This window comes from Pteropus vampyrus, unplaced genomic scaffold (genome assembly GCF_000151845.1).
Source record: "Pteropus vampyrus isolate Shadow unplaced genomic scaffold, Pvam_2.0 Scaffold100, whole genome shotgun sequence".
Lineage (NCBI taxonomy): Eukaryota > Metazoa > Chordata > Mammalia > Chiroptera > Pteropodidae > Pteropus > Pteropus vampyrus.
In genome coordinates this window covers 2711076-2726097 of record NW_011888881.1, presented here as the reverse complement: position 1 = coordinate 2726097, position 15022 = coordinate 2711076, and the positions used below count along the sequence as shown (strand labels likewise).

At 56.2% G+C, this 15022-nt stretch overlaps 1 protein-coding gene across 1 annotated transcript in view; it reads left to right on the top strand.

Moving 5' to 3' along the window:
* Positions 1 to 15022, top strand: part of DOCK3 (dedicator of cytokinesis 3) — a 285004-nt gene that overhangs the window by 262519 nt on the left and 7463 nt on the right. Inside the window, exons 39-47 of the mRNA XM_011364750.2 lie at positions 2638 to 2779; positions 3813 to 3979; positions 4132 to 4218; positions 4653 to 4832; positions 5430 to 5513; positions 5634 to 5750; positions 7990 to 8111; positions 9199 to 9337; positions 9826 to 9973. Coding sequence (XP_011363052.1) covers positions 2638 to 2779; positions 3813 to 3979; positions 4132 to 4218; positions 4653 to 4832; positions 5430 to 5513; positions 5634 to 5750; positions 7990 to 8111; positions 9199 to 9337; positions 9826 to 9973 — 1186 coding nt within the window. The remainder of the gene's footprint in view (positions 1 to 2637; positions 2780 to 3812; positions 3980 to 4131; positions 4219 to 4652; positions 4833 to 5429; positions 5514 to 5633; positions 5751 to 7989; positions 8112 to 9198; positions 9338 to 9825; positions 9974 to 15022) is intronic.

Sequence of the window (15022 nt, the reverse complement as noted above, 5' to 3'; positions counted from 1 at the left end):
ATTGGGTTTTACTTTAGACTCTGTTTTACTCCACTGTACTGTTCTGTAGCTACGTGAGGGTGGTTTTCCCACCAAATCAACCAGGTTCCTACAGGCAGTGACCAGGGTCTGCCAGTGAGCAGTAATAAGCTTGGTATCACATCAGAGGTCAACTGTGCTTAATGCTCCTTTAAAAAAGCCAGTCTGCTAGCAACAGAGTCCAGGCTAACCACATTTCAGATGTAAGGATGGTCAGCTTGCACATTTCCTGGGCAGTCATCATTCCAGGCTAAAAGGAAAATGATTTCTGCAGGAACCAGTAGCAGTGACAGGGACAGTGGGCACACTCTGCCTAATCGTGACCCCTAAGAAAGCTGTGATTTCGTTCTAGCGGTTCTGGCAGCGGAGGGTGAGTCAGTAGAGACCTCCTCATTCTCTAGGCCTCCTTCACTCCCTAGGGACCATTCACCTCAGGCATTTTACAAGTGGCATGTTTGTTGCCCCATCGGCATAGATAATTTCACAGCAATGGAGGCAGAAGTGAGCAGAAGAAGGAACTGCACAAGAGTTAGAAACCAAAACCATCTCTGTTAAGTCCTTGGACAAACAAATAATTCTGGGCCCTGTAACTTATTTCTTTCTCATTTCATCTTTGCAAATTATGCTTTGTTGCCATTTTATTCTCTTTTTTTTAACTCCCACAATTTGTATATCATATACCCGGTTTTACTTCAAAACACCGTTATTTTAGATGTATGATACAAAATTGGGCCCTGATGTCCCCACATCTGTCCCTGCCAAACAGGAAGTCGTCATGGTTCGACCCGGCTCCCGTCCCCCATGCTTATGCCACAGGGCACATCAGCATCCCAGGGACCTGGTGTAGAACCTGCACGTGAGCCACCCAGACGATGCTTGCAGTGACCGTCTGAATGTTCAGACGTGGTTTCAAGGGTGCCAGTAAGGGAGGAGAGTATCAAGGGCTGTTGGGAGATGTCACCTGTCAGTTCATCCCTGTCTCCACACAAGGAGTATTCCCTAGGAGCCATGTTTCATGCCGCAAATCAGCCCGGCCTAGCCGCATGTCCACCTCCCTTCTCTCAGCTGCTCGCTTCATCTGTGGCAAATGGAAGAAGTCCCAGAGGAGGTAGCTGTTTGCCTTGTAGATGGCAAGGACAGAGTCTAAAGCAGTGGCAGCCAGATCTGTCTTGCGTGGGGACGCTGGGGCTCCCGTCCGAGCAAACTTGAAACCAACAACCAGCCTCAAGGTCAACACTGTGCGCCTTCCTTCTGCTGGGTCTTCCCCAGAAGGCCAGGCTGCTCCCTCGCCTCTCCTGAGCACATAGGTCATCGGTTCCTTTAGCTCTGTCGGCTTGGTTTCTCTAGACCATCTGCCTACCCCACTTCACAAACGTGGGCGCAGAGTCAGGAAAACATCTAGCCCTCCTTTCTTAGAGGAATTTCTGTTTCTCTTCATCTGACCCACGAACAGACACTGGTAAGGGTCGGACATCTGCGAGTGGTTGTGAAAAAGCCACTTCTTCATAATTACCTTCTTTGTCAGTTCTCCATGTCAAGCAAAGGACTTAGAAATGTCTCTGACGTTTGACTACTGGTCTGCTCCACTTAAGAGGCCAGCCTGCTCCTTCTGACCTTGGGGTTGCCCTTGCATTCTGATCCATCTGGACCTGCGGCCCAGCCTTAGCTGGGGGCTTGGGGGCTACAAATCCTGTCCCAAAAGGGTGAGGTCCTCCAGGGCCCGGCCTGTGGTCATCCCTGTACCAGGAAGCATATGGCGGGCCCTGTAGACCTCTTTCTCTACCTCCGAAGGCATGCCAGGAGGGCCTGCCAGTGCCTGACACCACTTTGTCAAAGTGGATCTGGCGAGGCAGCTGGGCAAGCAGACAGAAGTCACCAGAGGGCTTCAAAGGAACCTCCCCCAGCCACTCACTCTTGACCAACTGTGAGGCAGACAGAGCAGCAGGGTTGAGGGTGCCTTGTCACGACTTCAGTCCACAAAGGGAAGAAAAATGAGACCTAACCCAAACCAAAAGTGATGTAATACGAGGCTTTAAGAAGTGAGTGTTTAGAATGATACCAGTGTGTTCTGCTGACACGTCTGCAAAGGAATCGCTGCCGTGAACGCTACTGAATACCTGCCGGGCCCTGGGCAGCGCTGAGCCTTTCCTTCCAGCTGGCCACGGCACACACCGCAGTCTCCCTCCCACCAGTTCTCCTGTGCACCTTCTCTCCAGCTGCGCCTTTTCCTGTCTTGCCTGTTGTCGCTCTCCCCACTTAGGTTGCCCTCCCCCCTCCTCTCTGCCCAGCGAACCCAGGTGGACCTTCCAGGACGCCTTTCAGGCCTGGCTCTTTCCAAGCTCCCACTCGCCGCCTAGCGCCCGCCCTGGGTAAGGCGCCCTCCCTCCAGGCGTCCTGCAGCCCGCGCCCTGCTCCCCACTGCCACGTCCCAGCGCACTTCTTCCTTCTGTCCCTCTCTCTTCCCGACCGACCGTCATCTCCCTTAGGACAGGGACTGAGTGCCGTGCCCCGTGCCTGCCACGGAGCTCCCAGGACGTGTTTGTGACACGAGTCGCCACGGACACCACGTGGAGGTGGGGCCGCGGCAAGGCCTGGAGTGTGCTCTTCTGTTCGTGACAGAACAAAGAATACGTGTGCCGTGGCCATGACTACGAGAGGCTGGAGGCCTTCCAGCAGAGGATGCTCAGCGAGTTCCCACAGGCCGTCGCCATGCAGCACCCCAACCAGCCCGACGACGCCATCCTGCAGTGCGAGGCCCAGTGTATCTTTCGACACTTGGTGGGGAAAGGAGGCCGGGGCCCAGGGAGGTGAGGCCCACCCAGTCAGCTGCGTCTCTGCCATGACATTGGCCTTGTAGGCTAGGTCGCCCAGAAGTCCTAAACCAAAGTATGTCCTCATCACTAAACCTGCCCTTAGCAGGGCACTTGTGCCTCACAGAGGAGGCCCTGGCATGCCCTCCGCCATGGGGTGGGGGCGAGTCAGCAGGCCTTCAGAAGGACCTTTATCCCTCAGGCTGGCCGCTACATGTCCCCACCCTGTCCTGTGACGGGCCTTCCTGGCAACCAGGAACAGTCACCGCGCAGGGTGATGTGGGGTCCCACCGGGACTTATCATGGGGACACCACCAGTTCTGCGCCCCGTAGCGCTCCCACGTGTCTTTGCCATTATCCCTGGTATTTGTCAGGAGGACTGAGGTTCCAGGATGTGGCAGGGGAGCGGGGGAGAAGAGGGACATGCCTGTGGTCTTAGTGGCACGTGGCTGTCTGTGTGCAAACACCGGCCTGTCCCCCATCCCCACACAGCTTCCTTGGAGACCACATGACCGTCGCGTGGCCGTGCAAGCTTGTTCCAGAGAGGGGAGGGCAAGTGGACTCCCGTGTGTTATTTTACCACAAAGACCCCAAAGAGTATTTTATTAAAAGTTGTTTTACAGTAAATATAGTTTACCTACAGTGGGCAGGCCCATGCCTTGGCCATTTTCTCCCTCCTGTGGGGGGAGGCACCTGTATTCCCCTGACCCCTTTCCCCTTCTGAGTTAAAGGGGTACTGGGGACAGACACTCAGCTATTGCCATCCCAGCTCAGCTGAGCGCTCAGGAGACGCCCAGGGAAGGGCTGCAGGCTGGGAGGTTTGGTCAGGCTGTGCCTGAGCCTGGTCCACCCCTGAGGTGCTGCTGCCGCCGCCCCGAGGGAATGGGGGCTCCGGTGCTCCCCTCTCCGTAGGAGGATGGCATGGGCCAGCCAGTCAGCTTCCTCTCTTTGGCAAGTCTGGATGGCCCTTCACTTCCCACCCAGATTTGCAGATCTATGCGGTGACACCTATTCCCGATTACGTGGATGTCCTGCAGATGGACCGGGTCCCGGATCGTGTCAAGAGCTTCTACCGGGTCAACAATGTGAGGAAGTTCCGGTACGACAGGCCTTTTCACAAAGGCCCCAAGGACAAAGAGAATGAATTCAAGGTGAACAAACCTCAGAAAGCTGGGGCAGTGCTCATCGCGAAGCCAGGGCAAGCCCCACTTTCTTGGGAACTCATCCCTGTCTCATCCTTCGAGCAGGCAGGGTGTGGCAGAAATTGCTTAATGGCCTGTACCTACCTGTGCCCTCCCTGCAGAGCCTGTGGATCGAGCGTACCACGCTGACCCTGACCCACAGCTTGCCCGGCATCTCTCGGTGGTTCGAGGTGGAGAGGAGGGAACTGGTGAGCGATGTTTCAGCTGGGGCCGGTACTCACAGCCGCTCCCTCAGCCCTGGCTTTGGGGACCTTCCTCCAGGGACTGAAGGAAAAAAGAGTGCGCTCTGGCCACCTGCCCGGTCTGGGCTCCCGCCGCCAGTCCCGTGCTGGGGGCTCCGTACACCTTCTCTCACTTAATCCTCACAGCACCCTCAGGCGGTTCGTATTTTCAGCCGCCCAGTTTACACACGAGGGAACCGAGGTCAGGGAGCCAGAGTGCTCTGACGCGGAACCAGAGCTGCATGTCCCGGTTACAAACCAGCGAGGAAGTCGGAAAGGGCCCCAGGGGTCAGGTCCGCGGGGACAAGAGCAGGGAAGCAGCATCACAGGTTTTAGGTCCCTGTGATGAGGGAGGGGGTCATCATTGTACCTGCAATGACACCATGCGCCGTGTGCCCCAGGTGGAGGTGAGTCCCCTGGAGAATGCCATCCAAGTGGTGGAGAATAAGAACCAGGAGCTGCGGGCCCTGATCGGCCAGTATCAGCACAAGCAGGCGCATGGCAACGTCAGCCTGCTCAGCATGTGCCTGAACGGCGTCATCGACGCGGCGGTCAACGGAGGCATCGCCCGCTACCAGGAGGTGAGCCCGCCCACAGGGCAGCCTGGCTGCGAGAGCGACCTCAGGCTGCTCTTCCTGCGGTTCCAGCCCACCCAGCTCGCCCTCCCCGGTCCTGCCACAGCCGCTGGAGGATGCCCTGGGATGAGGCTTTAAGCTCCCTGCTCCCTAGTTCTGCGGCCCAGCTGTGCGTGCATGTGGGGGGGAGGGGGTCTGTCTTTTCATTCTCGACTCTGCCAGATGGGCAGTCTGTCCAATCATGGTGGGATGTTAGGTGGCCTCCAAGAGGAGCCCTGGAGCCCAGTCCTTCACAAGAAGTGAAAGGTGGGCTGGCTAAGACCCTCACCCCACCCCTGGTCACCAGCCCTGCCTGCCCCGCCCAGGCCATCCAGGCTCCATGAAGGACTGGGACTATCATCCAGGCTTAGATGACTTGGCCACCATCAGCACTTCTTAGACACAAAAAACACACCTGTGATTGTAGGCGTCTCGTTGACTAGAGGTGCATTGGTGTGTGTACCCGTGAGGAGGCAGCCCAGCGGCCTTTCAGGTGGCTCCCTGGGCCCCATGTAAGTAATAGTCCCAGGAAGGGTCTTCCTGACCCGGCCTTCCCTTTCGCAGGCCTTCTTTGATAAGGATTACATCACCAAGCACCCCGGAGATGCCGAGAAGATCGCCCAGCTCAAGGAGCTCATGCAGGAGCAGGTATGTCTTGCTGGGCCTAGAAGCCAGGGGCCAGCGGGGAAAGGCCGTGCACCACAGGATGGCCACAGTTCTCAAGGGCTTCCCCCTAGCTGACAGAGTGGCCTGTCTGTCACCTAATAGGTCCATGTCCTTGGAGTCGGGCTGGCAGTTCATGAGAAGTTTGTGCACCCAGAAATGCGCCCTCTGCATAAGAAGCTGATCGATCAGTTCCAGATGATGCGGGCCAGTCTCTACCACGTAAGCTGGTCCCTCCCTGCCCCTGCCACAGGTGTAGTCGCCCCAGACCTGTGCAACAAGCGAACAGAGAGTGGGGGTGGGGTGACGGGAAAGCTGTCTCCACTGCAGACGTGGGTGTTCCATCAGGACCCCCTCTTTCACTCCCTTCCTAGGGAGGAGTTAGAGTCAAGGGCAGAGAGCATTTTCTCAGGGTACTGTGCGGTGAGGAGAGGTTCTCGTATGCGGAGGAGAAGAGCTGAGGTGTGGGGCCCACATGTAGAGACCTCTCTAGAGGTATTTTTCATCCCAAGAACCTGAAGAGGTAAGGCAAGGCCCAAGCCAGCCCGCTCTGCCCACCGCGCTCTCCTTCCCCCTCCATCTTCATCCCCTCCACCCTCTCTCTTCCCTCTCTTCACCCTTCCCCTCTAGCTCCCTGCCTTCCCTCTCCCTCTCTTCCTTCAGCATGTCTCCACCCAGGCGCGCATCTGAGGAAGCCTCAGGTCCCCCTGACTGTGGCCTGGCTCTTGGGCCTTCATGGCGAGGTTTGGCCCGAGGGCTCATCCACACAAACAGACAAGCAGGCCCTGTGTTCCCAGACTGATTTTCCTTCGGGGTCTTAAAGAGAATGTCGGCTGGCTGAGAATGGGGTTCAGGTGGTCTTAAACCCCTGTTCACAGACCCTCACCTCATTTTCAACCGTGGGGCTGACTCCAGACGTTGTCTGGAGAAGCCTTCCTGCTAAACAAGCTGCCAGATCTCAAAGCGCGTGAGCCCGGGCACCTGCTGCCATCTTCCCATGACCCAGGACTGGGAGGCGGAAGTGGCAGGGAGGCAAGGGACATAGAGCTGGTCAGGGTTGGCCACGGCCATTGTGAATGACAAGCGCCCCCTTCAGGGGCCATCACTGGCCACAGAGGCCCTGAGGAAGCTGGACCACTCGGGCTCGGTGGGCCCGACCTGTTGGGATCGATTTGCCTTGTACTTGAAGGCTGGACATTCTGGTCGTCTCCAGCCGTCAGTGCAGGTCTTGGCCTGTTCCTGCGCGAGGGTGGACAGCGTGGAATGTGAAAAGAGAAAAAAGTGTGTCTGTGGTCTGAGAAGTGGGCGCGCCTCCAGAGCAAAGGCCACGGAGCCCGGGATGCCTTTCCCTAACGACTCCCTCCTGGTACTTCACGGCGGAACGTGCGGAGAGTCTTTTATGTTTCCCCCTTAAAACGAGGTTGTCCGTTTAGTAAGAACTTGGGTTGCGTCACTCAGTCTGATGGGTGTTCTGTCACATCTCATTCACTCTGTCTTCTGCCAGCTTGGCGGGTTTTCTCCATCACGAAAGGTGACCCGGGCCGTCCAGAACCTGGCCACTGGGGGGTGGGGAGGGCAGGGTGGGGGGCATTCTCTGCCAGGCAGGCTGTCATGTCACAAGCACAAAATGCTCGCCCACATTTATCAAGGTGTCTGGGGCGCACAGGGCGGTGTCCTCTCCAGCCGCAGAAGCTCACTTCAGCCTTCAGCCTGCTGTGGGAGAAGCAGATAGAAAAACTGCTGCCGCTTCTGGCCAACCTCAGAAATCCCCCCCGTGGACTTAGAGCCCCACGCTGGGAAGGACTCGAGGACACCTGGACAGAGTCACAAATAGGGACACAGACCAATGTGCTGTCACCCAGGAGGATTTGGGATCAAAAGTTTCTGCCAAGCTGTCTATATACTTAATAAGAATTTAATTATGCTAAAATAGAACTGTGCTGTTTTTCAATTACTTACATCGGGATTTTGTGTCCTATCTCCCCATAAACTGTGTCACAGACAACTTAACCCAGGTCACTAAGAGCTGGTCCATTTAGCAATCCAATAAAACCCAAGGCCAGTCCTTATGTAAGAGGCGCCCACTGGCTGACAGCTGATCATCAGCTCTCTCTCTCCTGCTCCCAGCCGCTGTTCTACTTATTCCGTAGAGAGGAAGCCTGGTAACACACTCGGATGAATTCACATCGTGAGCTCAGACCAACTTCAGCCTATTCCAGATGTGTTCTCTCCGTGGGGTCAACCTCAGGCCTCCTGGCCTCTGGTCTGGGCTCCACTGTGGTTAGGAGAATATTTTAGTCGTGAAGGGGTCATTGCCCCAAAGAAGACAGCAGTTCCAGTGCAGCCCACAGGATGTGATTTTTTTTAATTTTATGTTTCTACCACCGGCCTATTCTTTCCTCTCAGATTTCACTTACTTTGCTGTTTATTCTCTGATGAAGGGACATTCATTTTTCAACAGGAGTTTCCGGGTTTGGACAAGCTAAGTCCTGCATGTTCAGGCACCAGCACCCCCCGGGGGAATGTCCTAGCATCCCACAGTCCCATGAGCCCCGAGAGCATCAAGATGACCCACCGGCACAGGTACGGCCTCAGGGCTGGGGAGGGTCCCCTCCACAGAGGTAAGTCTGAAGGGCAGAGGTCAGAGCAAGCAAGTGTGTGCTCACCCACACACCCTCTCACCCGTGTGCACCAGGACCCACGCTCTGCATCCAGCCATCCTGAGTGACGGAGGAGTGTACATGGTATTATGGGAGGAGGGGGCGTTTGGGGTAAATCTTAAAGGATGAGTAGAAGTTTGCTAGGCATAAAAGAGTGGGGGTTAGGAAGGTGACAGAGCAAGATCCAGGCAAAGTGACACGTGCAGATGCCTCAGGGTGCGAACAAGCCAGTCTGGTCAGCACTGCAAGCAGAACCCAGTGTCCGAAGGGCAGGAATCCGGGAGGAGGGGTGTTGGGGGGCCAGGACCAGCTCCGAACGGGCCTCGTTCATTCAGGCCTTTGGACTTGATCCCAGGAGGAATGAGGATCACAGTTGGTTTTTTGGAAGAGAACAGCACAGTGCTGGGGACATCGAGGTGTGGCTGTACCGAACCCAGGAGTTTTGGTCTGCCTGCGCTCTGCTGAAGATGCTCGAGGGCCTAGAACAGGAAGGCCAGGCCCGAGGGGAGCCCCTCGCTCGGCTTTCTTTTCCGGTGTGAGCAGCAAGTCAGCACAGAGCAGGCACTCAGCAAATGAGAAGGGGTGAACGGGTGAGGAGGGCTGCTGGCAGGCGTGGGGCCACAGATGTGGAAGGAAGCCCAGAGGTGGTTCACAGCTGACTGTTTTGGTAGCTTCCTCCTGCCGGGAAGACACCCCTGACCAAGGAGCAGGTCCCAGCAGAGGGTGGGCGCCGGCTCAGGTTAACATCCATGGCAGGGGGACCTCGGATCCATGCCCCATTTCAGTGTCTCTTTCATTCCTCCTGCCTAAGAAAGGGCTGATGTCATCAGACTGAGTGGCCATAGCCAGCTCCAGGTAGAGGCCATGCCAGCCTGCCGTTCGCCCTGCCAGACCAGGGCCCTGAGCAGCAGGGGGCGTTCAGGACGTCTCCAGGCCCCAGACGGAGATGAGTGTTAGCTGTGGAACCTCCGCTCCAGCCCTGACCCTGCCTGTCTCCCACTCTCTCCCAGCCCCGTGAACTTGATGGGCACAGGCCGCCATTCGTCATCCTCTCTGTCCTCACATGCATCTAGCGAAGCGGGAAATGTGGTGATGCTGGGCGACAGCTCCATGGGCGAGGCCCCCGAGGACCTGTACCACCACATGCAGGTATCGGAGCTGTCCCAGGAGAGTGGGCCGGGATACTGTCCCCGGAGGACTCACCTCTCTGCTGGCTGGTCTGGTCTGAGGGTCAACGTCTCTGCCTAGTTCTCCAGCAACACTGCCTTCCCCCACCCCATCCAGGCCACAGCTCCCAGGCCATATTGCCCAAAAAGGAAACCCAGCTTCAGTGCTGGCCGCTCCCACAGATCCCGGGGGAAACACCCTCTGCCTCATTGCCCTCCTGCCTGGCATTTCTAGTGGCGAAGTCCTGCTCCCTCCCTGGGCACCCCCACCAGAATCCAACAGCCCTGCTCCGTGGGTGGTGCGGGTGACCTTTAGTGCCAGCCATTATTAGCCTGGCCTCCATCAGGACCCAGAGTACAGCATCAGATGCCAGGTCTGGGCACCTCATGGCGTGAAGAAGCCAAGTCTAGGCCAGTCCTACAGCCCTGGCCATTCAGACCTCTGTCCTGCTGATTTCTCTCCCTTTGCAGCTCGCGTATCCCAACCCCAGGTACCAGGGCTCGGTCACGAACGTCTCTGTTCTGTCCTCGTCCCAGGCAAGCCCTTCTTCCTCCAGCCTGAGTTCCACTCACTCAGCACCATCCCAGATGATTACCTCTGCCCCTTCCAGTGCCCGAGGTAAGGATACAGGGCGCTGCTTGCAGAAGGGACAAAGAAGGGCCTCGTGGGCCCCACTTGTCCTCTCATGTGTGGCTCTGTCTTTGAAAGCGACCTTGTGACTTAGAGCGTGCTCACCTGTGCTCTCAGCGGCAAGGACTTGAAGGTCTCTGCCTCCAGACCTCTCTCAGGCTGGCGTCAGGCCCTGTTCTGAGTAGTGGTCACAGCTGTACTGACGCCAGGGTCGCCAATGGTCACCTCTCCACCTCAGCAAGAGGGCACAGCCTAGGAGAAGGCTCAGTTCTTTTCCATTGAAATGTTCGCGAGAATAAAGATCAAAGTTAAGGCAACAGTGGGTCTTTAGGTATCGAGCATCATGGCAAAGTATTAAAATTAAATTTGAAAGCTAAAATTAACCCTGGAAAATGTTATTCTAAACAGTAACAACAACCAAAAGTACCTGTTCGGTTAGGAAAGGCTTAATCAGAGGAGGAGGCTCTGTAAAAAGCTATTTACTTGGCCAGATTTTGCTTACTTTCTAATTCAGTTGGCTAAACATTGTTCTCTGAGAGCCAGAGTCTTTTTCACATTCTGATCCCAGTTCCTGCAGTGAGGTTTGATTCTGTTCTTTCAGAGGGAAACATGTGCAGTGGGGTGGAAATTAGCCGTGGCACCTGAGCCCGAGCGCAGCCAGGGTTGGCCGTGCAGGATTGCCGCGGAAGCGGGCGCTCGGAGCTTGCCAGCTGGCCACTGACGGCTGCTTCCAGGCTTCAGAGGGATGAGGTCTTTTTGTTCTGATTATTATGGAGACAAAGAGAAACAGCACCCACTGGTGACATGAAGGGTCATTACAAAAAAAACCTCAGTGGAGTGATGGAGGGAACAGGGTAAAGCAATAGAGAGGCGGGAGCCCACGGGAAGAGCCTCAGCAGGTGCGGGGTAAGGTTGCTCCGGCCCAGTCCAGACTCACTGGAGGCGGTCAGCCCAAGCCCTCACTTCCGGTGGGGGAGACAGGGCCAGGGAGAGGGGCTTGAGGCCGTCTAGCCTGTTTGTTCATGGCCAAATGGAGTTTGGAGTACAGGTTTTCACACGCGCCAGCTGTCAGTGTGCTGCCCATTCCACAGCGGTGGTTGCCTTCCCGGCATGGACCGTGGCCCTCGGGAAGGGTGCCGCATTCGGGAGCAGACCCTGCTAGGACTAGAGAAGACGATGAACCAGCCAGTGGGTGCTTGTTGGAAATTCGTCAACATGTAAAGGCTGTACACATAAAGAAGACACAGGGATTTGTGTTTTAAAGATTCGTGTGACAAAAGATGGCTGTAGGAGCGAAAGGGAAGGAAAGCCTGTGAGGTGAGCCACGAACGCGGCAGCGGAGGCAGCGTTCGCAGTGTCCTGGAGTAAACGGTCCTGAATAGGGCTGCGGAAACAAAGTTTGTGATGAATCGCATGGTTCTTTTCCCTAACCCGAACACGAGATGTACTCAGCCATGTATAAGTCTGCATCGCGTATTCTTGCTGAAGACGCTCTCTAAACCATAACCGTTGATAAAATCAGGCGGCCACAAAAGATGGACAGTTTAGCGCGATTCCCCTCTGACATTGTTAGGACACTTCTAGGCTGTGCCCTGGAGAGAACAGAGACCCCGTCAGGGACCTTGCAGGCTGGCTGTCCCCACCTCTGTCACTCGTCACGCTTTTCCAAGGGCTCGGTGACGGATCTGCGGGGCTCTTGCGCCACCAGAGTTGAACAGAGAAGTTGTTTTCTCCCCGTTTAGCGGTAGTCCCTCCTCCCCGATGCCTTGGCTAGCTATTGCTACATAATAAACCACCCCCAGACTTAGCAGCTTAAACCAACCATTCGTTATCATGGCCCACGGTCCGGTGGGGTGACAGGGGTCACCGAGCAGTTCACTGCAGTCTCTCATCAGCTGGCAGCCGGATGGCAGTTGGGGCTGGGGTCATCCAGAGGCTCGACTAGGCTGGACATCCAAGGTGGTTCTGTCACATGGTGCCAGTTGAGAGGCTGTCAGCCTGAGTCCTACATACGGCCTTTCTGTGTGGCTCAGGCTCTCACAGCATGCTGATGATTTCCCCAAAGAAAGCATTCCCAGAGCCTCCAGCAGAAGCTACAAGGCTTCTTATTGCCCAGCCTGGAAGCCTCAGAATGTCCCTTTTGGCACATTCTGTCAGCTAGTCACTAAGGCCAACCCAGGTACCAGGGTGGGGAATGAGACTCTGCTTTGTGTGAGAAGTGGCTTGTGCATTTTGAGAGGCAAGGCATTCATAGGCACCGTCTCTAGAGACAAGCTATCACAACGGCCAAGTTCCACAATACCTTGTAGAGAAAGGCTGAGAGAGGCCGCTTCCCTTCCTGGAGTAGACATCAAGTACAGAAGTAAACAAAATGGTTAAATAGGATTGGGCCCAAAGTAGAGGATGGCGATAAGGACAAGGCAATTAAGAAAGAGCAGGAAGTTATTTCTAGGCTGCCACATCTGTGTGCAGGCCCATCTGGAGAAAACCACAGGCCCGGCAGGTACCAGGCACAGTGTCGGGCCCTGTGAGAGGACATAGAAGCCCGACCCAGCGTCGCAGAGGAAGACTGCCGTAAATACGGCGGTAGACGCACTGGGGGAGCAGGGGGAAGGGCAGTCCCCTCGCTTGGGGTTTATGTCGGGGGCTGTGGGTGAGAGGAAGGCTTTCATGAAGCAGGTGTTCTGGAGACTCCTTCACATTGGAGTCACTTCCCCCACTCCCCAGAGTGGCCGTGACACCAGTGGCCTTCCTCGCCATGCCCGCTGACACTCTGCTGCGGTCCACGTTGCTTTGGAAACCTTCAGGCTAAACCGCCTGCAAGGCACAAACTCTTGCAAGTCAGCAGCTCCCCCTGGTGGTCAAGGACTGATCAGGACCTAGGAAACGTGGGGACTGTGCCTGGGCCTCCCTGAATAACCCAGCTGTGCTGGGGCTTAGCCTCCCTGGGGTTTACCAGACTGCAGCCCAAGCAGTTCTGATGTCCTGTGAAACAAAAGCCTTTGTGTCCATTTAAAAACAGTTTTAATGTTTTCTTGAAAAGCAGCCATCAGTCTCCTATCATGGGATTGGCTGCCCAGGGCAGAGGGCAACGGGAGCGAAGTGAGGTGGTGGAGCTGGGAAATTTAGTGGTAGCACAGAGCACCCCTCCGCATTAGCACCACAGGGACCCTGCAACACAGACACACATCCTCAGTGGCACCCGTGCCTGCAGACTGCTGCCCTGCCCCCTAGCCCCCCAGCGTGTATCAGGATGTTGAGTGCGCAAATCTGGGGCTGGCCTGGTAAATGAGGCTGTGAGCTCCGTGAGGTCAGGGCCCCCGGCCAGCCTGAAAAAGGCAGCATACGGCGTTCCAACTGCTGACCCGGTGAGCAGTGGGTAGTGGATGGGAGTCTGATGTGGCTGAGTCGGTGTAGAGATGCTGTGTGTCTTCTGTGCACACTGTGGCTGGCAGGGTTTGGGAACGTTCATGCTGGAAAGGCATCACAGAAATCAGTGGGATTAGGCTCTCTTCTTCATTTTTCTCCACACAGCCATCTTCTTGAGATAGCCTCAGAGCACAAATTCTGTAACAAAACACTGAAATCAGTGAAAAATCACCAAATAGTCATAATTTAGGCCTAGCTTTTCCAAAAAGCATACTTCACTCATTCCTTTATCAATGATGGATACTTTTAAGACCAGATCTTAAAGCCAGCCCTGGAGTTCTCCAAATAGGATTGCTCAAACCCCCTTGGAAGAAGTCTCCAGAAATAACTACATTATAAGTTTTTATCATACCAGCTTCTTAAGGCATTTAAGCCTCATCTTCTTGGACTAAATTGAGTACGAAAGGAATTTTCCAGAGACTGCTGGGGCATGCCCGCTACAGACCTTCTCAGGCATGGCCCTGCGGCGCCTCCACCGTACACGCGAAGGCCGGCCCTAGAGACCCTGGGTGTCAGGGACACAGAGCCACCAGGGCTGCAGGTCAGCTCCCAGAGGGAGCCCTTCTATGGTCTCAGCGCTCCAGCTTCACCGAGAGCACCCGCAGAGAGGGGTTTCAACCACTTGGGGCGGCCAGAGGCTCCCAGTGGGCACTGGGGTCCCGGTAACCCCCATGAGGGGTGCAGAAGACCCCACTAGTTTCTGCGGACAGGCTGGTGTCTGGCACTGGTGGTACACAGTTGGAGGGCCTTCCAAACTATCAGTCCCTGAGGAAAGCCAGCAAGTTATCCACTACTTCTGTGGGAGGTCCCCTTGAGGGCCGTGGGTGGACAGGTTCCAGAGCCTACAGCTATGGCGTGCATCAGTGGGGACTGGCCACACCACATCGGAAGTGGTCTGGCCTCCGTAACAGCCCCTTAGGCCAGAGGAGGTCACCGAGAAGGCCTCACGAGAGAAGAGCATAAACCGAGTTAACGTGAGAGCCTGGGTTAAAGCCCCACAACTCCCAGACTAGTCCCAGGACCCCGAGTTCCCCAAAGGGCAAGTCTCAGAGTAAGAGGCCCTGGAGAGCCACCTGGTGCAGGGCCCTGGGTGCCCACCCAGTCTGGCTCCAGGGCTGCAGGAGGACGGCCAGGAGGGCAGGGGCCAGACGCTGGAGGCCTGGGACCGGGGAGGGGAGAACCCCTGGGGAGAGGTGCTGGGGGCTGGCCGTGGAAGGCCAGTGGTGTCTGCAGAAGGTAAGTGTGTGGAGACACGGGGTGTCGAGTGAAGACCATGCCGCTGTGTTATCCTCATGTCTGTCTTTGTGCGATGGCTCCATTGAAAGCCGGCCTGTAACCATGTCGAAGCCCCCGAGAGGACCCGGCATCCAGGCCACACCCATCTCCCAAGACTGCTGGGTGCAGGGGCCTCTAGGCACCCAGCTCCAGACTTCCAACTCTCATTTGAGCATGGAGAGGGCGTCCTTCAGTGGGTCCACCTCGCCCCAGCATATCCGCCTCGGCTGGGATGCGAGGTGCAGCCCCCAGCACCATCTAACCATCAGACTCTGCTTCATTCTCTTGTGCTTGCTGCGTTCATCCTGGCCCAACTGCAAGGGGACACCTACC